This window comes from Diplotaxodon limnothrissa, linkage group LG6 (assembly GCF_057381915.1).
Source record: "Diplotaxodon limnothrissa isolate DT_005_m linkage group LG6, D_limnothrissa_male_GT1.1, whole genome shotgun sequence".
In the NCBI taxonomy this organism is placed as follows: Eukaryota; Metazoa; Chordata; class Actinopteri; order Cichliformes; family Cichlidae; genus Diplotaxodon; species Diplotaxodon limnothrissa.
In genome coordinates, this window is record NC_140601.1 from 36,161,529 (window position 1) to 36,187,629 (window position 26,101).

A 26,101-nucleotide genomic window follows, 5' to 3' on the forward strand; every position below is an offset into this window, starting at 1 on the left:
CCAAGAGGATGAAAGAAGCTTGCTGCTGCGTTGCAGTGAAGACAAATGTACCTACCTTCAAGTCCTCATAAACTTTGAATAGCAAAAGTTTGAATGTTCTAATGCCTATAAAAAGATTTAAGCATGTCAAATTGAAAAAAAGAAAGAAAAATAGCACCATTATGAGCTAAAAGCCCCCCAAAAAGTCTTGATTTGATTGCAATTGGTTAGATTTTGTTTTTCTACAAAAACAATCAGACATTAGCTCGGTTCACAGAAGAGAGATTGTTGAAGAAACTCTGGAATTCAGCTAATCAATTATTAAACTCTTTGAAGCATGACTAGACATGGTGGCTAGGAGAGTCTCAAGTTCCTTCTCTGAGCATTGTTAGAGCTATTAAAATCCCGTGCCTTTTCCTGTTATGATTACTCTAATGATCTGAATTCAGATTTGGGGTCGTGATTAGCTGCTGAGAGTGAATTTGCAACTTGAAAGTTACACCTTCAAAGTATTAAATTAAATCAACATAAAAGTGTGATATCAACAAAATGTAGCATATTTTATTTGCAACACAACAAATGGGGCTTAGAGTTGGTGCATGCCTGCAGGAAGCCAGAGAGAGAAAAAGGGAGAAAAATGACTCCTCTGTTGAACATGCTTGGTTGGCTGCCATTCAGGACAGAGTTATGTTGCTTGCCATGACCCATTCAGTCTCTGCTGCCTCTGACCGCCAGAGCACTGTAAAATAGGTCACTCAATGTATGTGTGTCTAATCCTACAGATGTGTGTAGAACAATGATTTGAGGACTGCCAACTTCAGTGACACACTTTAGCACACACATAGACACACATCTGTATACACAGCATTTACATCATAGCCTTAAAATAGGACACAAGAAAGTTGTGCACTTCTGAAATGAAAGTAGGCCACAGGGAAGAACTGTGTGCGTGTTGGTATGCGCATGTGTGAGAGATGAATCAGCTCCATGTTATGCAATGCTAAACCACGTATTACCATATCTTGTGCCCTTGTGCTACAGGAAGAAGGCTGTAGGCGTGTTTGTCCAAACGGAGGGTACAGAGAGTCGTACCCTTTCACTCTGACTTCAGCGATGCATCATGTGCCCGTTGAATTTAATGGGCTGTAATTTTGTTTTCCTAAAGCTTAATTCAGTTTTGCTCTTCGATGTTGAATTGTGGTCATGATCCCCGGTGGAGCCAAGGTGAAGCCAGGGGTGGCCATGGCTACCACTGACTAACAGCCACGCCAAACAATCAACAGTGAAACCCATTACACTGCCAGCTCACTGAGATTTCAGGAACACTGTGTTGTCTTTAAAAAGAAACTTGGCAAGGGCATTAAATTTCAAGTATGTAGAGCAGAGGTTCACGTCTTTTTTCCGTATTTGTTTCCATGCTACCCCCTGCTTACGCAGATCACAAGATCTGGAAGATATAACTAATGCTACAACTCAACTAGATACCTCCATCTTTTCCATTTGTCTTTCTTTTTCCATGAATGCCAGGTGTCACCATGATCTGTGCATTATTTAATGCTACAATCATATAAACTGTGTAACACTGTGAAATTTGTCCCCATCCTACAGCCAGCTTTGAACTTCTCTCACTGTCCGATGTAGTATGGTAGTTTCATTTCTTTCCCTACACAAATATCCACCCATTTATTCCTTAAACTGCTTATGCATTTCAGCGGGGGCTTCAGGCTATCCAGCTGTCACACAGTGAAAGACAAGGTTACATCCTGGACAGCCCTGCAGTCTGTTTTCGAGTTAATTGTAAGACATACAAACATTTGTGCTCACGTTCAAACCACGGCCAATTTCAAATCACCAAACATTCAACAATTCCACATTTTGTTAATCAGTTCAGCTTTTCACAAAAAGATTGTCGTGGTAATGGTTTACTCCAACAGGGCACTCATGCCCGGTAACAGGAAGTGACCACAAATCATTTGGCCACCAATGATTTGTCATGCAGAAAAACTGTAATGAATCATCTGTTTATGTTTAACCTCAGCGTAAGTAATGATCTCATCCTGGCCACCACTATAAAACTGGCTTGGTTCTGCCACTTGTCACAATCCAATTGCAGAAAGGTTTTCCAGAGTTGAGAGCATGGGAAATATCCCCAACACTGTTTCTAAGCTCTTAGCTTTTATTTGATCAAAATCTCAGAAATATACTCTTCACGCTCTTTAACCTTTCGTTATTCAGCAGATCTGCACAGTAAAAGATTCACATTACCTAAGAGAGAAACAGCTCCTGATTCAGTCTAGACATGTTGGCTTCCCACCTAGCTGTTGGAGAGCTCTGACTCAGCCATTATGCATGTCTCTTTCCTGTTTCCACATTAAAAAAAGATTCATATTTGTAAGATGTGTGTAGACAATTCAAATATTTTACTGACATCAAAGGAACTCTAATGGTCCACAAACACGTTGGTTCGAGTCCATAGCTTTAAATCAGAGCTGTTACAGTGCTCCATAAATATTTTAACTGGAACATCGCTGATCAATAAAGTTAATTAAACACAGAAGAGGAGGCTACCTGCATTTTCAAAGTTTTCTAGTAACAATTTGCAGGATGGCAATAAGGGCTTATATATTGATTGTAATTAAAACTGGCTCAATACTGATGGGACGTTTAACAGTTTAATATCCCGCAGTGCACCAAGGCCTTCTTCAGGCCATTAGAAATAATTCAGTCAGTAATTGAATACATTGATAATTCAATATACAATCAGATAAAGTGAAAGAGATGAAAAGATTAAAGAGTTTTGTCATCCTCACACAAAGGCAAGATGTGCAACGACTTCAGAAGTCATGAAGGAGCCCAGGGCAGCTTTGAAGAAGCTAAAGGCCTCTTTTATATAGGCTATTATCAATCATCAGTCCACCATCAGAATGATGCTTAATGATGGTGTAACCTCAGTTTTTACACTTTACTGAATAAACAGATGAGACAAAATTGGCTTTTTGTTTTAAATACAAGACATTACGTTTGCAGTAAAGCGTTATAACACTATCAAGCACTATCCACGTGCACCAAGACAGCAACACTTAGCGCGCACACACACACACACACACACACACACACCACTGTCAAGTAGAAGTCTTGATTTCACTCCACTAAATGTCTTTGATTTAGTTCATTGCAGTTCATTGCAGTAAACCATCAAAGATCACAGATTTGAAACGGTTAGTTTGGGGAAATGCCTCCAAGACAACAAAACAGAGGCAACAAAGGAACCAGAGACACAAAATTGAGTTATTACCAAAAATAATAAAATCTATTGTCCCTGTGTAAAAACAAAGGGAGACATAGACAATCAAAAAAAAAATTGATAAAATCAAAAGCTGAACAAAAGAAACTCAAATACAATCATGACAGAAACATTGGTACACAGGGAGTCACATCAGCCACCAAAAGAAAAGGTTCACATATGTTTGACCCTTTTGTATATGCAATATTGCATCTTTTCTTCTATAAAATAATCACTGAAAATATTATTTTTTCTTCATTTGTTCAAACGGGTTCTCTTAATGCACTTTTTGCACTTCTGATGATGTTTTAGGTCATGTCCATACATTGTGTTTGTTTTCTTTTGTTTTTGTGAGCTCTTCTACATTTCTGCAGTGTTTGCAAAAAAACTCACAATACAGTGCACAAAGCTGGCGATGTGTTATTTAACCACATAAATGCCCAGTCAGCATTCTCCTCACAGTCAAACTTTAATGGCGCTCCAGCAGCCCGACAGACTACAAACAACATGTTGGAGCTGGAATCAGTGAGGTAACCTGCAGTCATTTGTAGCTGGTTATTAAGGGATTAACCCCTTTGGATTAGTCTCAGCTATGTTTCCCATCTGTCCACCGTTACAGCACAGACCTGCTGATGCACGAGCTCTGCAGGACGCACGCTAAGACACTAGCAAAGCACATACACGCAGGAGAACACAACAAAAGACATATTAGAAATATGTCTCCATGAGCATGTGAGCAAATCTTTTCCAACTGACCTACTGTACTGTAAATCTACAATATGTGTGATCATACATGCACGGGCACGCACACACACTGAACACATTTGCTCACGTCACATGCATGCATTCTGCAGACACGCTTATGAAAAATACATGCACACACTAATCTGTGATTAGCTGAGTGAACAGGAGACATGCAACTCATGTACACGAGAAGGTGGAATCAGTGGCGTGTGGCTTCGAACACAGCTGTCTCTGTTTAGATTAAATGTATAAGTATGTGACTGTGCTTGTGAGAAACTGTGCATAACTTTTCGTCTTAATGGGATTGTTGTTTAATTTAATTTATATTATTTAGCTGAAGAAAATCTAAAAGTTGAATATGAAGACCTGGGATTTACTACAGAAAACAGTGAGGTTATACATGTAGATATTTTCTGTGGCTTAGTTCGAAAAAGCCATTAAAGAAAACACTTTAGGTTATAGTGGATTTAAATGAATAATAGCTTTTCAGTTATGTGAGACCCCAACCTGAACAATTGCCTTACATGCATGTCTCTGTCACACTTTGTGTATTGTAGTTATTACCTAACTTAATAAATTACCCAATTCATTAACTTAAGCCAAAGGCTCATTAAACCAGATTAGTTTTGCTAGAGTCAGCAGCATCGTATGGGGATTTAAATAACTTTTTAAACATATAATGCATAAAAAATCATTTGTGCCATTTTAATAAAAAAATCTATTCATATTTTCATAATGTTTTAAAATATGTAACCAACCAGTAAGTGTCTTTAAAAACCCAACAAACAAAGCTGCTAATTAATGACTAATTTAATTTAATTTATTTATTTATTTTTGTAGATGACAACTTCTAACATGCATTCTGCTAGATACACACCAAAAAACGTCCAGGTAAAACATTTCGTTCTTAAAATAACAAATTTACAGCATTAGGCACAATTTAGAGTTGAATGCTGAATGCTTTTCATTCAAGCAACCATATTTGTTCTGTATTGTGACCCAGCAGGACTAATCTGAACTGACATGAAATAATATCCACTCACATGAAGCCACTTTACTATTAGTCACCCTGTCAGCTGATTCCACAATATCTGCAGAGTAAAAAACAGACGTCATAAACAATCAATCAGTCTGAGGCGTCAGGGGCAGCGGAGGACAACAAGAAACCAAAAACCACAAGTGGGAAGAGAAAACGGCTCTGCCCTCAAGGGCCATGCCACTGATTATTTCAGTTCATCTTATTATTCTGCTGCTGCATATATAAAAAGAAAAGGCAGTCTTTTAACATGTTGATACAATTTATACTGTTTTTTTCATAGATAAAAGAAAGAGTGTAAGGGAGGAAAAAATTTAATCTAAAGTATTGTTAAGCTTGATAATCAGAGGAGGGGAATATATTTGATTCACAAACACCTCAGTAACTCTGAGCTTGATGCTACTGACAGTTTAAAATATGGAAATCCAACATCAGAGCTGTAGTCACAGGCAGCAGAACTGGCCAGACAGGTCACAACCTCCCACACATCTGTCAGTGTGAACTCTGACCTCCCACACTGCCTCATCAGAGTAAAGGGTGCAGAAGCAGAAGAATGGCCTGCTTGACTAGACTTTCCTCATGTGTTCCTGCTGCTCTTTGGTTGTGGTTTTTGGACTTTTTTATTTTATTTTTATTTTTATTCTCATTTCAACTCAGTTTCCTATGAAACACTTTAAGCGAACACGTTTGATATTGCATCAAATGTAGGCCATGGCCAAGAAGTGTTTAACTAAAGGGTGAACCAGTTGTTTGCTTTTGAAAGGCGCCAAGCAACGCCTCAAAAGCAGTCTTTGTGACTATCGCCACCTAGTGGCCGCCTACAACACATCATTTATCCAGCAGGGTTACACTGTAAAAAACAAGCCTGTCTTCTAGAGCGCTAACCGACTTCCTTTGTCTCAAAAACAGTAACTTTCCCCCAGTTTAAACACATTTTAAGGTAGTTACATTTTTAACAGCCTATCTGGTTAAAAAACCCCACGAGGGGACATGCATTTAAAGGGCCACTCTAATGTTTTCCTTGTGTTGTAGGCTTCTAGCATATATACACTTCACAGTCACTTTATGTACACCTGCTCAAACGCTTGTTAATGCAAATATGTAATTAATCAATCCCATGGCAGTATCGTTTAGGCATGTAGACAAGCTCAAGATGATGTGCTGAAGTTCAAACTGAGCATCATAATTGCAGAAAAGGGTGATTTAAGTCTTGATGTCTTTGAGTCTTGATTTTTGCTGCAACAGCCCGATGGAAGGCCAGAATGTGCTGTGAACAACTTGAAAACATGGCTCTTTCCTACCTTTTGCCATTGGTTTTGGCCAGTGGTGGTGGTTTAATGGTGTGGACAATATTTTCTTGGCACACTTCTCGCCTCTTTGTTCAGTTGCACATCGTTTAAATGCCACAGCCTAGCTGAGTATTACTGCTGACGATATCTATCTCTTTTTGATCACAGTGTGCCTATCCACACGTGGCTCCTGTGAGCTGGATAATGTGCCACATCATGAAGCTCCAACTGATCATCTCCAACTGATTTCTTGAAGATGACTATTAGTTCATGGCCTCCACAGTCACCAGATCTCAATCCAATATAACACCTGTGAGAAGCGGTGAAACGGGAAATCTACAGTAACTGCGTGACGTCGTCATTTCAATATGGACCAAATTCTCTCTGCTGTGAATAAAGTCTGATACGAGTGTATCATGTCCCTATTGCCAGTCTTGGCAGCCGGGGGTCAGTCCGCCAGGGCCTCCGCTCCTGGCCGCCACCCGGCACACAATGCACCCGACCCCTATGGCGCCTCCTGCGGGTGGTGGGCCTGCGGGAGGATGGGCCCATGTCTCCTCTTCGGGCTGTGCCCGGCCGGGCCCCATGGACTAAGGCCCGGCCACCAGACGCTCGCCCTCGGGCACCCTCCCCGGGCCTGGCTCCAGGGCGAGGCCCCGGTAACCCTATCCCGGGCAGGGTAAACTGTTCCCTCAGTTTCCTTTTCATAAGGGTCTTATGAATCGCTCTTTGTTTGGTCCCTCACCAAAGTCTATGCCAGGGTGCTGGAAAGGAGAGTTCGTCCGTTAGTCGAACCTCGGATACAGGAGGAACAATGCGGTTTTCGTCCTGGTCGCGGAACACTGGACCAGCTCTTTATCCTCTCCAGGATACTTGAGGGTGCATGGGAGTTTGCCCAACCAGTCTACATGTGTTTTGTGGACTTGGAGAAGGCATTCGACCGTGTCCCTCGGGGTGTCCTGTGGGAGGTGTTGCGGGAATGTGGGGTGTCTGGCCCATTGCTACGGGCCATTCGATCCCTATACAACCGTTGCAAGAGCTTGGTTCGCATTGCCGGCAATAAGTCGGACTCGTTCCCGGTGGGTGATGGGCTCCGCCAGGGCTGCCCTTTGTCTCCGGTTCTGTTCATAATTTTTATGGACAGGATTTCTAGGCGCAGCCAAGTGGCGGAGGGCTTTCGCTTTGGTGGCCTCAGAATCTCATCTCTGATTTTTGCAGATGATGTGGTTCTGTTGGCTTCATCGGGTGAGGGCCTCCAGCTCGCACTGGAACGGTTCGCAGCCGAGTGTGAAGCAGCGGGAATGAGGATCAGCACCTCCAAATCTGAGGCCATGGTTCTCAGCCGGAAAAGGGTGGAGTGCCCACTCCGGGTCGGGGATGAGTTCCTGCCCCAAGTGGAGGAGTTCAAGTATCTTGGGGTCTTGTTCGCGAGTGATGGGAGAAGGGAGCCGGAGATCGACAGACGGATTGGGGCTGCAGCTGCAGTAATGCGGACGCTGCACCGGTCCGTCGTGGTGAAGAGGGAGCTGAGTGTAAAAGCGAAGCTCTCAATTTACCGGTCGATCTACGTCCCTACCCTCACCTATGGCCACGAGCTGTGGGTAGTGACCGAAAGAACGAGATCGCGGATACAAGCGGCAGAAATGAGCTTCCTCCGAAGGGTGGCTGGCCTCTCCCTTAGAGATAGGGTGAGAAGTTCGGCCATCCGGGAGGGGCTCAGAGTAGAGCAGCTGCTGCTCCACATCGAAAGGAGCCAGCTGAGGTGGTTCGGGCATCTGACAAGGATGCCCCCTGGGTGCCTCCTGGGTGAGGTGTTCCAGGCATGTCCCACCGGGAGGAGGCCCCGGGGCAGACCCAGGACACGCTGGAGAGATTATATCTCTCGGCTGGCCTGGGAACGCCTTGGTATTCCCCCGGATAAGCTGGAGGAGGTGGCTGGGGAGAGGGAGGTCTGGGCCTCTTTGCTTAGGCTGCTGCCCCCGCGACTCGGCCCCGGACAAAGCGGATGAGGATGGATGGATGGATGGACGAGTGTATCATTTCTTCTGTGTTCAAGGAAGTCACACCATTAAAAATGGAATAAATTAAAACAACTGATTACAGTGTCACTATGACAAAAATCATTTTATTACTAAACATTTAACATCAGTTATTATGAGCAAATGCTTAGATGAAACTTAAATAAAGAATCTGCTGAAATAAAGTGTTTAAAAAATGTTCATACCGAACTTCTGATGTGCAAAAAAACAAACAAAGATGAAAACCTGCTAATTCATTTCCTTCATTTAATGCAGCTGCCACTCCTTTTGCTACCAACTTTTCACTTGATTTTTTTTTAAACCAGATCATAGAAGCTTTAAAATGAATGGGTGATGCAAAATCCTGCAAAAAACAACCCACCAGTGTGCAAAAGCTAAAAAACAAAACAAAAAATATTTTATGTCGTTCAGTGACTGAACACTTTTGAACTTGACTTAAATTTTCATCTTAGATGCATAAAAACATCTGGCTGGTAGTTTTCAGGAGGATTAGCCTCACAGAGTAGCTCTAACCTGCTAATTTAATTCACATGCTAGTTCATCCTTATTTTCACATACGAGAACCATTTTTCAGATTAATTTCATGCACAGTGATGCATGCAAACTGACTTATTATAGTAGGCCTGGTGGTCTATAATTACCCCAGATTACAGACATTAGTGACCATAAGCGGCACCTGAATAACAGTTTGGGTAGGGGAAAATGATCTGTGTGATGTCCCATGTAAGCATTAAAACTTAAAACAAATGCCACAATCCAGGCAAGTCCACAGACTATATAAACATACATAATGTGCATATTATCTTACTTAAAAAGAGTCCTTCATTTCACCGTAGCAAATTAAAAAAGAAACATAGAAAAAGAAAAGAGAAATAGCTTTCTTCGATCAAACAGATACAAAACTGAGTTGAGCTTATGAGAACTAAATGTTAACATGATTTCTACAGCACTTCATCAAAGACTAGAAAACATGAAAAAACATACAGACACGTTTTTACTACATCACCGTAGCTCTAAAAGCTGAATACTGAAACACTATAAATAATTTTAAATGACAAGATTTCATTAAGTTACATTAAAATATTGAAATCATTTACTACAAAACAAATGAATACTTGTTGCAGACACGTCCACATCAGGGTCAGTAGGTGTTGGTCTAAACAGAGCTTCACTCCATCCAATGCACTCAGCATGAGTAAAATTCAACCTCGATCTGTTTGGGAATCTGTGCTCATCATCTGAGAGCGAACATCTCATATTTAATCATCCTGACTCACTGTTCTTCCATTTGTTCTGCCGGGTTTGTGAAAGACAGCAGCCCCTGTTGCTCACGCAGCCGAACAGGCTGAGAGAAAAGTGTCATGTGTGCTAAACTGGTCACAGACAGAAGCCGCACAGCAAGTTAATTTTGGGTCATGACACAGGACTGCTTTGTAAGACCAGCTGATCCTGATATGTGTCATCTCCTGCGGTGAAAGCTGAAGAGTTCTTCGTGGCACCAATCCTTGGTGAGATTGCACTTTTTGTTACTCAGGTTATTCTCTGCATTCAGTCTTATGTATATCTGAACATTTCCTTCAAACTTTTTCAAGGAGCACAGGATCGCTTTTGTTCCAGTGCTGCTCCTGATGAATATTAAGCTTCGATGAGAACTTCTCCGGGTTATGTTTCAGTCGAAGTCTGGGAATCTCTGCTCTCGTCTGCTGCTACATAGTAACAATCTCATCTTGATGAGTAGATGCAAACAGCCACAGATGTGTCTTGAAGTGGTTGGTGCAGATAAACAGCTCCACTCTCGCTCTAAAAAAAGTGTCCTTCGATCCTTTCATTCAGACCAAATACTTTTCACCTTCCACGGCGGCACCTGGGCAGAGCTCCAGGGCTGGTTGAAGAGCCAAAATTTCTCCCGTGGCTCCTCCAGCGCTGGCGCAGGACAAAGTCATAGTTGGCAGTGGGGCACATTGCATAAAACACGTTGGCTTTGTCAGGTATCTGGAGCTCTGTGGCAAGAAGAGAAGTAAAGTACCATTTAGTTTTCTCCATTTGCAAGACTAATGCAGAAACAAATTTCCAATAATGTCTGCCCTTCAAGTCTATTTAAGAAATTAAAAGCTATTAAAATATTACAAGAGCAGGAGTTAGAATATATATATGTCATCTTGTGCTGAGGCTGATTTGCATTTTAATTTATGGAAAGCTGCAGACTGATGGTGAAACATATCATTGCACAAGTGAAAATGTTTCCTGCTTTCAGAGATTAAATATTGGTATATCGTTTATCTAGTTAATGCAGTGCACAGTTTAAGGTCACATTTCATGATTTATTTACTTTTTAGAACATACTCTTGTGTTTTTGCAAACAGCTAAAAGCAGAGGAGACACACAGTTTGAAAGTCCTCACTGATAAAGGTTCATTCTGTTCTGAGCAGGTTACACCAGCACTCAAATGTTTAGACTGTTTGAATTGAAGTGTGAAGCAGAGATATTCACCTTTTCCATTTTTGAGCACCTGGTAGAGGCCGAAGTCACTGCAACTGAAGTCCTCCATGTTGTGCTTTTCAAGAGCTCTCTGAATCACCTGAGGTGTGTGCTCCTGACTGGTCAGCTGGAGAGGAAATAACAGAGTCAACACTTCACATCCGCATTGATGCATTTGAAATTTGAACGTTGCGCTGAACTGTCACCTTAAAAGGAAGCTAAAAACACACCTAACTTTTTCCGTCAACACAAAGGGGGACAAGAAAGTTCATCATGTAATCCCGACACTACTCTTCTAATTTCTTATTTTAGAACAAAGTTTGCCAAAAACATTCTGGCTGACCTTTAAAGAGCAGATATACCAGATCACCAGACGTACCACTATGCTCTTATAGACGTTTCCATTGCTGACACACTCCACACTGACTCTGATGATACACGAGTCAGAAACCTGTTTGTTGTAAACAGGCAGCGCCCGAGGAGAGCAGCTGGATGATGATGAGGACGATGGGTCTGGGTTTAGCACCAGGGAGGGGGATGTGAGGTCTGGATGTGAGGAGCTGCAGGAGGATCTAGACAGGGATGGGGAGGAGGACCCGGAGGAGGTGCCTTCTGTGACGTTGTGAAGGGAGCCCGAGAACGACTGAGGGGAGAGAGACGAGGAAAGAATATGAATACAACATTTGTCCCCGGTAACCGTTATACTGTCTGACTATATACAGGAGTGTGGAGGTTTCATACCTTTAGTTTCAGTCTGAGGGGGGAGAGCTGAGGCACAGACAGGTCCTCCATGTCTGAACCGCTCGAGCCAGAAGACGACACACTGATCTGGTCAGCGTGGGTCTTCCTGACAGGAGTGTCGACAGATGTTCTCAACCTGCAAATGCAATTTGAGTTGAGCACTTCTGAGCACTTTAACACTTACAGCTTTCATTCAACTGACTCAAAAAGCTATAAACAGAATTTAAAGAGTGGCTATTATGATTTTCCTAATTTTGTGTCATATTTATAGTGTAGCAAAAGTAGATACTCATGTTAAACATGACCAACACTTCAAATCATGAGGCCAAAGTATATACAAGTGATCTCTGTGAGCCAAAATCTCAGACTGCAGACTGATCTACATGCTCAGATCTCTTGTTCTGCTCTTGGCTCCCATGAAGCCTCCTCCACCTGCTTTTTTAAAAAACCTTCTATTTAAGAGGAACAGCCAATCGGAAGAAAGCTGTTTTACAGAGAGAGGCATTAAAGCGACTGACTGGTCGTGTGTAAGATAAATAAGGATGACATTCTAAAGTTATGGAGTCAGAAATGAACACCCACCTTAACTAAATAATGTTCAATTAACTAAAATTGTAACCTCTAAAGCACCTAAAAATAAACCGACAGACTTTAAACTTACGCGGCGAGCTTCCTTGTGAGCAGATAACTGCTCCATGTGTTGGGAGAGCTGGGGCAGAGGTCAGCTGGAGGCTCCAGTCCACGAGACAGTTCATAGCTACAACAGACAAAAACAAATAAAATAAGGCATGATGGACTTCACCAAAACCTACTTCATAATGTATATGAAGGGGTTTTATGTGATTCTCACCTCTCCTGGTCTGTGAGCAGCGTGTGCGTCTGCAGCCAGGCGGCGATACGAAGGTTGACTGGAAAACGGTAGTGGGAACAAGAAGCTTGAAGCTGCCTAATCTGAGAAAGAATCTCAAATTCCTATAAAGGAAACAATAAAATACAGCAGAGGTTAAAATATAGAACAGAAAGAACAAGGCGGCATATAGAAATCTGTCAGTAATTTATGCAAGACACCACTAGGAGGCGACACCTACCCGTCTGCGTTTCTCAAAGTTTATGAGGCCACCCTGTGAACAAAAGAGGGAAAAATAAACAACCTGAGTTATATTGGATAATAGATCCACTGAAGTGCCATAAAGGCAAACAAATAAAGAACTCACGTCCACTGTGTCGTTCAACGCTGTGTCCAGCATGGTGAGGACTGTCAGGTAAGTGCCCAGGTATGGTACCACACCACTGCTGTAGTTCTAAGCACAAAAAAGCCAAATCCATTATTTAAGACTGAGAACATCCCCGCAAAATGAGCAGAAAAAAAAACTAGTGAGATTTTAAGACGGTGGTGAGCAGAGCAGAAGGAAACCAGGGAAAATGATATTTAATACGTAAGCAGGCACAGAAACAAAACAGCAGAGAGAAGAGCATCTCAGTATATAGACATCATGACTATGGGGGTATAAAACATTTTACACACAGCCACACCCAGACTGAGTAAACAAATGGACGTGGGAAATGCTACACACACCTCTTGGGTGTATGCATCTTTCCATACATGCAAACATTTGTGTGAGCTGTCAGTGCATTTAAAATTTCAATTAAATATATTTCTATTAAACAAGAAGTGGAACTTAGCAACATATCTAGAAACTGAGAACAAGTGATATTTAAGGAAGCTAAATTGATGATGGGGGGGAAAATGACCTCTTTCTTTTAGTTTTACCAGCCTGCTTAGTTGACAGATTCACTTTTTTTTTTTAGGTGAAATCTAAAATTGAGGAACCAGAAATGATGATGAGTATCCTCTTACCATCTGCCTGGACTCCGAGCAGAGCCGGGGTGATTTATCAGCCGACATGCCACTGCTGTGTGGGTGAGTCCCATCCTATAGGAAAATGGAAATTCAGGTTTGTAATGTGAGATGAAAACAAAGTAGGCATGTTATATAATTCTTCCTGTCAGGGTTGAGGGCCTCCTAACAGGGTGCTGTGGGAGGGTACTTCTGAAGAACAAATGTGTTTAAAACTTGCAAACGAGTGTTAGACATGTGCACTCAACATATTAATAACCACTGAGTAGGACAAATGCCCAGGGAGTAACTTTTATTTGCAGTTTTATTAGTGTCAGCTAAGAACAATGGGCTTCTCTTTGTCACTGATAAAAGCAGTATCATTGAATACACACTCGTATCAGTTTCTTTCCACAGGGAAAGGCTCTCAGAACAAAAAGCAAAGTGGTAAGTGAACTGGACACACCTTTAGACTTGTGAATTAAATTCAGAAGAATATGTGACTCAACCATCAAAAAGGAGAAAGTAATTAATGAACAATAACAGGCCACTTGACAGGACTTCTCTATGAAGCTTCTCTATGAAATGATTAAGGACCTCCTTTGAAACATTTTAGTTTGAAAATGTGATCACGGAGCTGTGTGAGAATTCATGTGACTGTATTGGTATTCGTGGCTGGAATTTTAAGTAGCAGTACACTCTCTAGGCTAGTTTTTAAAAGGTGTTTCTCTGTCCATGTTTGTTTGTCAGGTTTTAATTTACCACAGTTTACATTTATCATCATCCAGCTGTAATTACAGACCCAAGAGGCACATATACAAGTAAAGCAGGTTTTATGAGAAGTCAAACAAGGCTCTTGTTGTACATTCCAGGAAGAATCCTGGTAATGTCTTCCTGCAGTGCATTCATTATTGTATTCCTTGATTCTCTGAGGACTGAGCTAAAGATACAGATACCCCGAAGGCAGTACAGTTCTGCCTATTTCAAGAACACTTGGTACTAATAACAGCTTTCTTCTCTCATCTTCGGTCCACGTTCTCCCACATGTGTATGTGTAGAAAATACATGTAGTTACCTCCACCAGGATCTCCCTGTTGGTCAGCACACAGTTCTCATCAGGAAAAGTCTCACAAAGGTGGTCAAAGGTGGCCATGCTTTCCCTGAAAACCCAAAATATTTATTACATAAAGATCGTTTCTTTTTCCTGCAGTAGTATATTCTTCTTTTGAGTGAAACAACCCTGTAATATAAATGAAATATTTGCTGACCTGCTGACAGCAGCCCATGTCTTTTTGAGGCGATACACAGCGTTGGATTGCAGTGCTGAAAGGATGGCCCTTAAAGAAGAGAAGTTCTTCAGCTCTCTGCACTCCTGCACAGATACAATAAGATTGTTAGTGTCTTTCTTGTGTCCTCATTTTGTTTTTGGATGGAAACTTTTTGTTAATCTCTAAATATTTTGTGATGCAAACCTGTGCAACAGCGATCCACCGCTCGATGACGCGTGCTCTGTGACAGGGGCTGGTGCGCAAGATGCAAGGTGAGCTCGGAGCAGAGGAGGGGTACAGGAAGTTAGAGGACAAAGAAGGTGACAAGCCAGGGGAGGAAGTGGAAGGGAGGTGCGGGGATGTGCAGAGGAGTGAGGTGATGACACTGTTGGTGACAGCGTTAAACTGGGAGATGGTGGCGCGGACCGTTGGTGCCAGGTTTCGGTTTTCTTTTTTGTCACGTTGGGACCAGACGCAGCCCAGGCAGTGGAAGGGCTCCACTTTGACAAACAGGTCCTGGGGGAAAAAATTGTCATAAGACAGGAAAAAATTAATGAGAAAAAAAAAACCCTCCCACAATCACCCGAGAAACACAGAACTTCAATTTTTTATAAAAACGAAACCTACAGCGTCCAGTCTGGTCAGCTGCTCAGCCACTTCCCTCACGGGCAAGTCCATAAAGTTGTATTTGTCTTCATTCTTAGTGGACATCTCGGCTTCATCTACCTGCTGCAGTGATTCACTGCTGTGCTCTGACGCAGGCTGGCCGCAATCTGTCAAATACGCCAAATCATAAATGACATTAAAACGTGCAGCTCAATGCACACGTGAAGGAAAACACTCGTGAACCCACGGTGGTATTTGTAAATAAGGAGAACTGTTTCAGATGCTGCAAAAATGACCTTGTAAAAATCAACAGACCAATGAGGTCATTGAAACAAGTATCTCACAGGTAGCTTCCTTCTTTTAGATAAATAGCCAAGATTAGATTATTAGAAGTAATTAGCTTAATCTGGACCTGTAAATTAAATGATTTATTGTTGATATAAGGTCTTGAACATCAGGTTATACTAAATTCTTCTGATAAAAACTGATTCACACATTATGTATCTGTTTTTTGTTTTTTTTACCTTGTTCCTGGAACCTCTTGAGCAGGCCCTCTGCATGATGAACCAAACATCTGAAGCAGAGCCGATGTTGCATGTGGACACACAAAGTCCGGAGAGCCTGGTACTGAGGGGGCTCATTGAAGTCTTCGCTGTATTCCTCTAACCAAAGCCGGATCACTGGGACCAAGGTACTAAAGGAGATTCATGGGAGATGACGATTACTGATTGATTGTTAATTTTACTCCACAAGGTTAGTTTACATGAGACTTGATGATATCTGAGGAACACATGCATAATTTACAACAGATTAACTAAAAAACAAACAAACTTGTAACTGTTTTTTGTACTCACCTGTTCGCGTTCACTGAGTTATCCAGGTTTGTGACCGAGTCATTTCTGTAATCGGCAAGGGAGACAGGATTATGTATTATCACCACAGAAAAGGACAACATAGTGAGCGAATGATGACAGAATAAACCCTGTAAACAAGGAAAGTCCCAGGGTTGCAGCTTAACAACTGTTCATCCTGTGGAAATGTCCTGCAACACTCTAACTCCCTGCAGTGCAGACACACCGTGTCCTTGTTACAGAGTGTAAACAGATAAATGCCCCCCATGGTGTTTAATAATGATATGCGTGCAGTAAAACTGGAGAATGGTGCCACGTTGTCGCATGTGCAGGAAGTTTTATAACAGGATCCTGTGCCTTTATTGCATGAAAGCAGGGAACAAAACAGAACTTTAAGAACCTTAGTGGTCACGGCACAGGAGCAAGTCAAAGACTGTGTAAGCTGGGTAAATTAATTCAACCCAACTTATGCAGTTAAAATATAGTTCTTTAAGAAGTTTTACAACAGCAGCAAAAGGCCACATCCTGTACAAAATCCTGTAAGGCAAAAGACGGAAAACACAATTCAGAGTTTGTTCTGATGGTGATCGCTTCTAAGAAATTTCCCAGGAAATCTTTTGCCATCAGCACTGCAGTCATGAGGGCGACTGTTTGACAAATAATATATGAACTCCACACTAGTGGTCACAGATCCATACATGATGTAATTAGCAAAGGTGAGTTAGAAAGAAAAGAGACATCAAAGTTTCTTTGAGCTGTGTTTGTTTTATAACTTTAGAACAGTGGTTCTTAACCTGGGTTCGATCGAACCCTAGGGGTTCGGTGAGTCGGTCTCAGGGGTTCGGCAGAGCCTCCGCCATGACATGCATGGCTCATTTTGTGCACCAGTAAAAAACATATCTATGTCTTGAATTTGAAAAAAAAAATCACATTTTATTTTTCAGTAAAGGGGTGTTCAGTGAATTCGCATATGAAGCTGGTGGGGTTCGGTACCTCCAACAAGGTTAAGAACCACTGCTTTAGAACATCCTATTCTCCTCCTAATAGAAATTAGGAGGAGAATAGAATAATTTCTATTATCATCCTAACACATTGGTGTATACACAACTCCGAAATATGTACTTTGCAAAAGATTCCTGAAGGTATTTCCTGAGGCAAAATCAATAAGTTAACTGTAAATAGTTGCTGGGTGTGGAGGGTGTAGCCATGATCGTTTCACAATGGAATAAAGCTCGAGACTGCTTTGTTTAGTTCATGACGATAATACCTGTCATAGAAACCTGCTGAGGCGATGTAAACAGGCTGTTAAACTGCTCTGTCCTTTGGAAATTGATTTGTGCACTGGGCATGTTGTAAACCTGGTTATTACGCATGCGCTCCACTTTCATTTGTAAGCAGTGATGACCTTTTTAAAAGCAGCACAAAGTGGAATAATAAATAAATGTCAATAAGTTAGAAGGCAATTATTAAAGCCTTCTTATCTGTGGCTTCTGATAAGGAGCGATGATTAGGGCTTAACTGATTTCGTCTTTCAAATGGTCCATTTCACAAAAAATTAAGGCCTTCATCTGACTCCAGCTGTGTACATTTATACATGTTAAATCAAGCAGCAAAATTATCTCATATACGGGCTTACACACCAGCTGACAGCACCCTCATGCTTTCTGTTAACACAAGTCTACAAAATCTCACCTCTGAAACAGCAGCTCAATGAGGGTGCTGGTGGAGGTGAAGGCCCTGTAGGTGGAGAGGAACACTTGGATGAAGTCGGACTCCCTTTTCTCAGGGTCCAGTAGATGGGTAACCAGACGCTCCAGGGTAGCTGCCTTCAGCCTGCGCACCTTCACCGTGTGGTACTGGACGAAGCTCATTGGAAGCTCTCCCATGGTCGAGGTCGGCACAGGCTCCCTGCGTAGCGTGATCCCAAACACTGCCCCGTCCTCCTCCTCTTCGCCCCACTCCTGAACCGGGTCCTGCAGGAGAAAATTCAGGTAATGATCTGACAAATCTGGACCTAGCACATGAAATTTCTTCCTGTGTTCTGCTCTGGTCTTTGTGATTCTGCAGAGCCCCCAGAATTCATTCAGTGTATAAGAGAGAATAAAAAAATGTGATCTAAATTTGTTTAAAGCCTTGGAATACGCAGATGATTGTTTCAAAATTAACTTAACAAATTCCATGATTTTATTTAAAAAGATCGAACTCTGCTTCGTTAAACTCACTGATGACATACGCACATACACACACACCTAGTGACCAATGACAGAAAATTTTGTTTTACTGACGTATTTGTTTATGCCAAAAAACATGGGGATGATTCATTGCACCTGACACAGTTGACTACAATTTGATGAGGAATTTGAAAGTCTTAGTTAGATACAACCTCATATTTCCTCCTCCAAAACTTTACAGAAATAGTCAGATGTAATAGGGAAAAAAAACGGGCCATTGGTTTATTTTTACGTGTGACACAAAATTATGACATTTTGTAATGGAAAGATTAACTTAAAACTTATTTTAACATCAGATCTGAGAAAACTCCAGATGTCTCTAGATTGGAATTTTGTAATTTAGTCATATTAATGACAAACAACAACATTATAACATCTTTGACAGTCAAACAACAATGATGATTTTTAAGAGCATAAAAATTTACCACTCTTACTTTAAAAGGAATTTAAACAGACCACTGATCAGCTGAATTATTAATTATATAAGCTATGGAAGACATGTGAGATCAGGCAGTGAAACTGCAGAGCAACTCTTAAAGCACAAATAATTATAAATGCAGAAAAGACAACAATACTTATTTGATCTAGCAGCCCTTCAAACTAATAACTATAACTCCAAATAGATGGTGTTTTACAAAGCCACAGACATTAGACAGTAACTGGGTTCCAAACCCCACAGGCAAACAATCTCAAACTTGCCATGAGATCTGGGTGTCACCTCATCTTCTAATACTCACAGACCTGAAATGAGGCTCGCTGATCCTGCTGGTAAACAAGCGTTATTTTGTGCATGCATGACAATAGGAGCAGAGCACTCTTTAAAATACCTGACACCACATGACAGAAACCAGTGTGCAAAGCATTGTGACACCAGCGCATACTCAACAGTGAATGAAACTTTTATATTTTCCCTGCACACCATAGAATCACGATTAAGTTCACATGAAGCTGACAACAAATGAAAACAACCAAGAATGAAAAAGCTGCAGTCAGATTCATGTGTTAACTTATAACTAATGCATGCCAGAAAGAAGATCGTTCATTTGACCTACCATGGATAAGTGCCATTTTCCCATCTTTATCCTGCTCTTGGAGTAAATAAGTCCTTCTGTGTGTAAACTCTCGTGGCAGTGGATTTTTAAGGATTCAATCACGGTCTTCGACACTTGGCTTGAGTCTGAAGTAAACCTGACACTTTCATCCTTCATAAATAATATAGCGAAAATGTCTCTTTAAAAAAATAATAAATAAATACAAAGATACGCGAGCACAACTTTCCAAACTGTCGCTTAACTAGAATGACGCCTGGTCGGGTAAAACGAATAGAAGTTATTTCGGTGGGCGGAGCTAATAAACAGGTGTGGGCCGGCTCAACACAAACAACCAATAAGATTAGCCAAATAAATAGCATCAGACGCTATCGTGCATATGTTAAGCCTGAGGTTGTGACTGGAAATTTGTTACTGATACTGGCAATACTGTAAAGGTTTCCAGCGCTGTTATCACAGCAGCATCAGCAGAGTAATATGATCACTGCTGTTTACGTGTGACATCAGGAAGTAAGGACCCCATCTATCCGTCTGTCTGGCTACTTTTTAAAAGCCGGATCCTCAAACTGAAAGCCACTCAAGTAAAATAAACCACGGAGAGTCACAAAGACATAATTACCCGAATGGTATTAAATTGTTCTATATTTATTTCTCCAACCATATAGAGTTTGCTGTCTGAGTTTCCAAGTCTCCAAAGCACACATGTCGGATAAAAATATTATTTTATTTATATTTTCATGAGAAATAAAGTGGAGTAAGAATGGTCTTAAAAACCAACTTGTTTTTGCATGAAACCTCTGTAACGATTTCATATTCTATCACTGATGTGAGTTTGACTCTTTAAAAGAGTTTAGACGAACCCAGCACAGCCATTACAGGTGAAGTCTGTGACTTCTAGTGTCAGAGATATCACATTTTGTCATGGGTTTGGCATGTTTGCTGGTCATAAATTTAGCCTCACCTCCCTCACTGAAGCCACCATGATGTTGTTATGGTCCAGCACCCTTCCTAGAATGGGAAGCTTGACTCCACAGTGCCATTTGAGTGTTAGTACCAGACACATAATGCAATGTGACGGCTTACAATATGTGTGGTAATAGTGAGTCATAGCTATATGTTTTTAAATAACTAATAAGTATAAGTAAGTATTTAGAAATGTTCAAATTTATATCACATAAAACTCATAAAACAATGATAATCGGCAACTACTGTGACATCTGCTGGCCATGGTATAAATAGTAAAAGATGGACTTGATGAAACCTTAATTTCCTTAACTATCATCTTTTTCAGTATGTCTTGACATATATTGGATTCTGATGCACGGTTACAAGAAATATTTTGAGATGGACGCACATGATCTATTGCGACAGCCCCTAAAGGGAACAGCCTAATGAAAAGGAGGAAACTTTTTTATCATCATTTAATGATGGATAAAAAATTGTGCTATGTGGGAAGTTAACAGTTTTGGGGGCATGTCAGAAGAAGTTTGTGAAACTCTGTCTCAAAGTCTGGGTGGCCTTAATTGTAGAGCAAATAAAACTGTAGAGGACCATCCAATCAGGGCGAGACTAAGAAACAGCATTTAACACTTCCTAATCATGTGAAAGAACTTCTCCTCATCCTATACTGTTTTACTGAAATACTACTACTACAATTTACTCTGGGGATTTTACTTTCTGTTGTTTATACATGAATATATCTGTGTGTACATGTAGATTTGTGTTTATGTCTGGCCAAAACCTCACACTCTATTTAATTGGGGACCTTTTAGATTTCAGTGTTTTGAAAAGCATTACAAAATGCCACAACATTTATTATTTTCTAGACGTGCATTAAGTGTTTTGCCAAGATCTTGTACTGATGATGCAGGAGTCAGACCACTGTCTAAAGTCTTCTCCAGCATGTCCCAAAGACACTATATTCAGGCAGGGTTGATTTAATATTAAAGACCTGACTAACCGAAGCAAACACATCATAATACTGCCCCCACAGGCTTGTACAGCAGATGCTATTCATAAGGGGGAAAACCTCATTCAGCTCAGTTCTTATCCTAATGGGCCAGTCACACTGGAACAGGATAAATGTGGAGTCATCTGACCGTTTGACCTTTCTGTTGCTCCAGAGTCCAGTCCCTAGCAAAGTGAAAGTCTTTCCTTGCCAAACAGCCTCACTGATAAGCGGTTTTCTTAAAGCTAAACAGCTGTTTACCCCCAATCCATTTAGTTTGCTATGAGCTCTACAGTTTATTTTATGGTCTGTTTGGTTTTCTGATTGATGCAGGCTTAAAATCGGACACTTCTGAAACAGACGATCATCTCTTCCACGACAACAGGAGGCAGCTTCTGAAATTGTGGTTTTAAAATATTTTTAAAAAATGTTTAAAAAGTTAGTCACTGCATCAGTCAGGGTTAACTAACCAGTTCCCACCCGAAGAATGTTAATCGCTGCAGTAATTATTTAATGGAAGCCTCCCACCAAATGATGACTTCTTGTTGGCCACCTACGTATATGTAGGTGTGTATGCATATGTATTCATATATAAGAATGTGTATATATTTTTATTTTCCTTTTCTTATTTTTTTGTTTTCTTGACAATAAAGGCATCCAATTCGAGATAAACAGGGATTGTTTTGAACTGTGAATCATATAGACTCCAGTAGATACAGAGCTGTAAATAGACATAAACGCTCCTTTTAAACAGGCCCAAGTGCTTTCCACTTGCTTCATCTTCTTTGAGGAAATATTATTTTTTTGTTTTTGGAAAATGTTAAGGGAAGATTGATCTTGCAAATGCAAAGCTAATTCTAGGCCAGTGTGAAAAAACTAGAAACAATGCAGTCACACCATAAAAGAATCCAGTCAGGACAGTTTTTCCCCAAGAGCTTAATGTCGTGTTAAAGGCGCGGTGACATACCACAAAGACAGGTCGTAGTTCTAAAAATATGTGTGCGATTTAAAAAGAAAAGGTACAAAACAGCGATAGGCATCTACGTATTAAAACCAAAGAAATTCTTTCATATGAATTTGGAGACAAACTGACAAATGAGCAAAACACAAGCTGAGCGGATGGAGCATCTTCAGTCAGGCTTCTGTCATTGATCATTAAGCCCAAAAGGAAGAATGAGCTTTTTGTTTGCCTAATGAGTTTCACTCTCATTCACTCTCACAAAGCCACCCTCTATTTCGAAAGAGGCTAAACAAAAATGTGGAGAAACAGAGGAAGGGGAGACCTCAATTACTTCTAATTAGACACAATAAATGGTGATGTGATGGCAGGCAGGCAACAAGTAAAACCCAGCCTACAAACAGTTAACGATGACTGCTTTGAAAAACACGCATGATCAAAAGGCTTTTTCTTTGGTCTGAAATGTGATATATTTTCTGGAGAGTCTAATGCACTGTAGTTCTTCCTTAGTTTTACTAAAAGGCTATTGTTAGTGATGACGTCATGACTGTAAAAACAACGGGACAATAGCTGAACTCACCCCACCCATGAACACACACACACACGCACACACACAGGACACAGGATTTTTAAGTAATCAGTTTAAAACTATTATATTTGACTTCTTTCTTAGATATCAGTAAGTTCTTGTTTTCCAGTTTTATCCCAGTCATCCATGATAGTTAGAAAGAATATTAGGTTTGGTTGTTGGCAACATTAACCTGAGATATAGGAACCTGTAACAGGCAACTTCTATTAATGTTTCACAATGATTCAAAGAAAAATGAACCTTTAATGAAAAATAATTAATTCCAGTTTGAAACTGATGGATCAGTCTTTGCATAAATAACTTCCTTTCTTCTCTAGAAATTGAATATATTTTGCTGGTTACACAAAACAAAGAATATGGAGAAACTTAAGTCTCCTGAGAGTGAACGGTGCTTTTCTAAAACATATTTTGCTAAATGGTGTGAACTATCTTAACAGTTAATCATTAATGAAAAGTCTTGCAGATCATTGTTTTTATCAGCTGTGGGTTATTACATAAACTGGCAGGGCTGGCAGGGCCTTGCCACTACACAGGACTCTTTAGCAATAATGGACTGTAAGTGCTTTTACAGCTCAGTGCAACTTTGTGATTGCAGAATCTAACAAATGTTATAGGTAATTCATTTATTTATGTTGTGTACTGGTTTTGTTTACTATTGCTTACAATCCAAATCTCAGTCAAATAAAAGTTGAATAAAGGCATATAAATCTCAAAATGTAATAATATTATAGATTATATTTCATGTAATGTTCTAGTGAGTCATATTATATAGAAATCATACCTTGTGTTTTCTATTCAGAAAATAAACGGCATTTTTGAACTGGGGTTACTGATGTTTTGGGTTAGTTTCACTATTGACTTTCAGGAGGTTCACCTGAACTATTTAGATGAAAATGTAAAACACAGTTGTTGACAGTGCACCAAGAATAGCACCCCACTATTGCATAAAGCTGAGCGTGACACCAGCCTTTTCTCAACATTGCTACAAAACTCCAAACTCACCTCACACTGTCCATCGGTGTCCAAAAACTGGAAACTCCTTAGCCACACTCCAGGCTCCGTGTTCATGTGAACGCCCATGCACTGACTCTGCCTCAGCCAAAGCAGCCTCTTCATCCTGCCAACCCTGCTGCGGAGGCTGCGGGGTTCCCCGGCATCACTGCCTCCACACACAGGCAGGATGGTCCTCATGTTTTGGCTCTGTGCCGGTCACGCTACAGGCCCACGCACACCTCGTCAGACCTCTCCCACACCTGATGCCTCATCTGTGTCATGGAGGAGAGCGTGAAAACAACCACCACACATTTACAGTCATTTAAAGTTTATTCTAGAGCGGCTAACACTGTAGTACTGCTTGATACCTCTGATATCCAGCCATTTTAAAATCTATTAAACAGACCAGTGCTAAAAACTGGAATAACGGTAGCTGAATAAAATCATATTCAACAGAAAACAGCACTGCACTATGACATAAAACATTTTAATTTGATTAATTCACTTCTTAATGAAATACATCTATCTGTTCTTCTATAGCATAAAAAAACAGAAAGAACTATAAGAAAGCATTAAGATATGGGGCATTTATCTTGAATTAATTTAAGTTTAATAAAATAAAACTGACCCAATACTGAGTGTATACATGAAATGCGCCAGTGTTTGCTTTGTTAAAATGACACTGCTTACATTTTTGGAATCATACTGACTTTTTAAAAGCTGCCTATCTTCTATTAAAAAGGCTTTTAATGGGCACATAAGACAATAAACAAAAACATGAACACTGAGTGACATATTACTTTCATTTTGACCATTCAATATTTCTCTAATAAGGTACAAAATTAACATATTGAAACACCTGCAAGATGCAGAAAATGCGTCGGCCACAGAATCTCCAAGAAAAATCTTCATCAGTCTGATATTAAATACGATCACATCTACACAAAGCAAAGAAAACGACAGTCACTTACTGCTTCTCAGTAATCCTTGTTCAGAGCTGCACTTGTCCAACCAGAATACTCATTTAGAGCAGTGTGAAACTTGCAAGGAAGAGACTCTGGTATTTATCACCGAGGGCTGATTGTTCTTTGTGTTTGTGGGTGGATGATGCCCTGCGCATGTACGTACGTGTGTGTACGTGTGTGTATGTGTGAGTATGTGTGTGTGTGTTGGAATGGCCTCCTCCTTGTTTGGCTGTACTCTCTGTGATATGTAATTATGTCCCATTTTAATCGTTTCTCACAAAAATTCACTGCCTTCTTTTCCCCCCCCTCAGCCATGGATAGAAATAAGCACCTCTGCTGCAGAAATGTAAAAAAAACCCAAAAAACGTGCCCTTTTTTTGTTAAACAGTGCAAATTGCCATGAATTCATTTTGACTGATGAGAGTTTGGTGGTAAAATGCCAAGCCCTTAAATAATTCTTCTTACCTAGGAATGTATTATTTCGCATTTGAAAGGCAAGGCAAGCATGCAGTCACACCTAAAGCCTCCACTAACAGCTGAGGCATGTTCAACAGAAAGCATTTTTGGCATAAGATGCTGAAGAATCGAGCCTACACTTGTGGCAGTGATTCAAATTCTGCAGCAGAAGGAGCATGCCTGTCTCCTCTCACGAACTGGTTGGTAAAGGCAAAAAGGCAGCGATAAAGCAGACATACATGTGTAGATTTCAGGAAGCTGAGGAGACAAGCCCCCGTCAGAAATTTAGATTCTTAATAAAATTAAGGAAGCAGAGGAATTATTGAGAAGAAATGGGCAGTGCAGGAATGGGCATCTCTTTTACTAGAAAATATGAATTCTGTGTTTATAATGCAGCGCTTTTTGGTAATAAACATCCTTAAACACACGCAATGTTGTGATGTCAGTCAGCAGCTGTATAGCCTTTCCGCTGCAACCATGCACAGACGACCAGAAGAGCTGATAGCCATGAAAGAGCCAGAAAGAAAAACAAGGAAGTCTAATATTAGGACATCTTTTCTCTAGAAAGTCTAAAAAACAAGTGAGCCACTTTGTCAAAGTACTGCTGCTACTTCCCTGGCTAAACCTTAAAAACAACAAAGCAGAGATATGCATGATTCCTAATAAATAAATACATAAAGTGCAATTAACATTGACATGAATAGATGCCAACTTTAAGAGGTTACCTTCTCAAATTGTCTAAAAGTAGCCTGGTGCAGTAT

At 40.6% G+C, this 26,101-nt stretch overlaps 1 protein-coding gene across 1 annotated transcript; it reads right to left on the reverse strand.

The window, feature by feature from the left end:
- Positions 1 to 10,215: 10,215 nt before the first annotated feature.
- rgl3a (ral guanine nucleotide dissociation stimulator-like 3a) lies at positions 10,216 to 24,117 on the reverse strand. Its single transcript, XM_085356347.1, has 17 exons — positions 23,929 to 24,117; positions 17,844 to 18,124; positions 16,155 to 16,199; positions 15,825 to 15,994; positions 15,322 to 15,467; positions 14,899 to 15,210; positions 14,695 to 14,798; positions 14,502 to 14,586; positions 13,448 to 13,522; positions 12,804 to 12,890; positions 12,678 to 12,710; positions 12,440 to 12,561; positions 12,251 to 12,346; positions 11,590 to 11,725; positions 11,228 to 11,491; positions 10,861 to 10,975; positions 10,216 to 10,370 (listed from the first exon to the last, which is right to left on the reverse strand). Exons 1-17 carry the CDS (start codon positions 24,115 to 24,117, stop codon positions 10,216 to 10,218), a joined length of 2,415 nt encoding a protein of 804 aa, XP_085212473.1.
- Between the last annotated feature and the right edge of the window lie 1,984 nt (positions 24,118 to 26,101).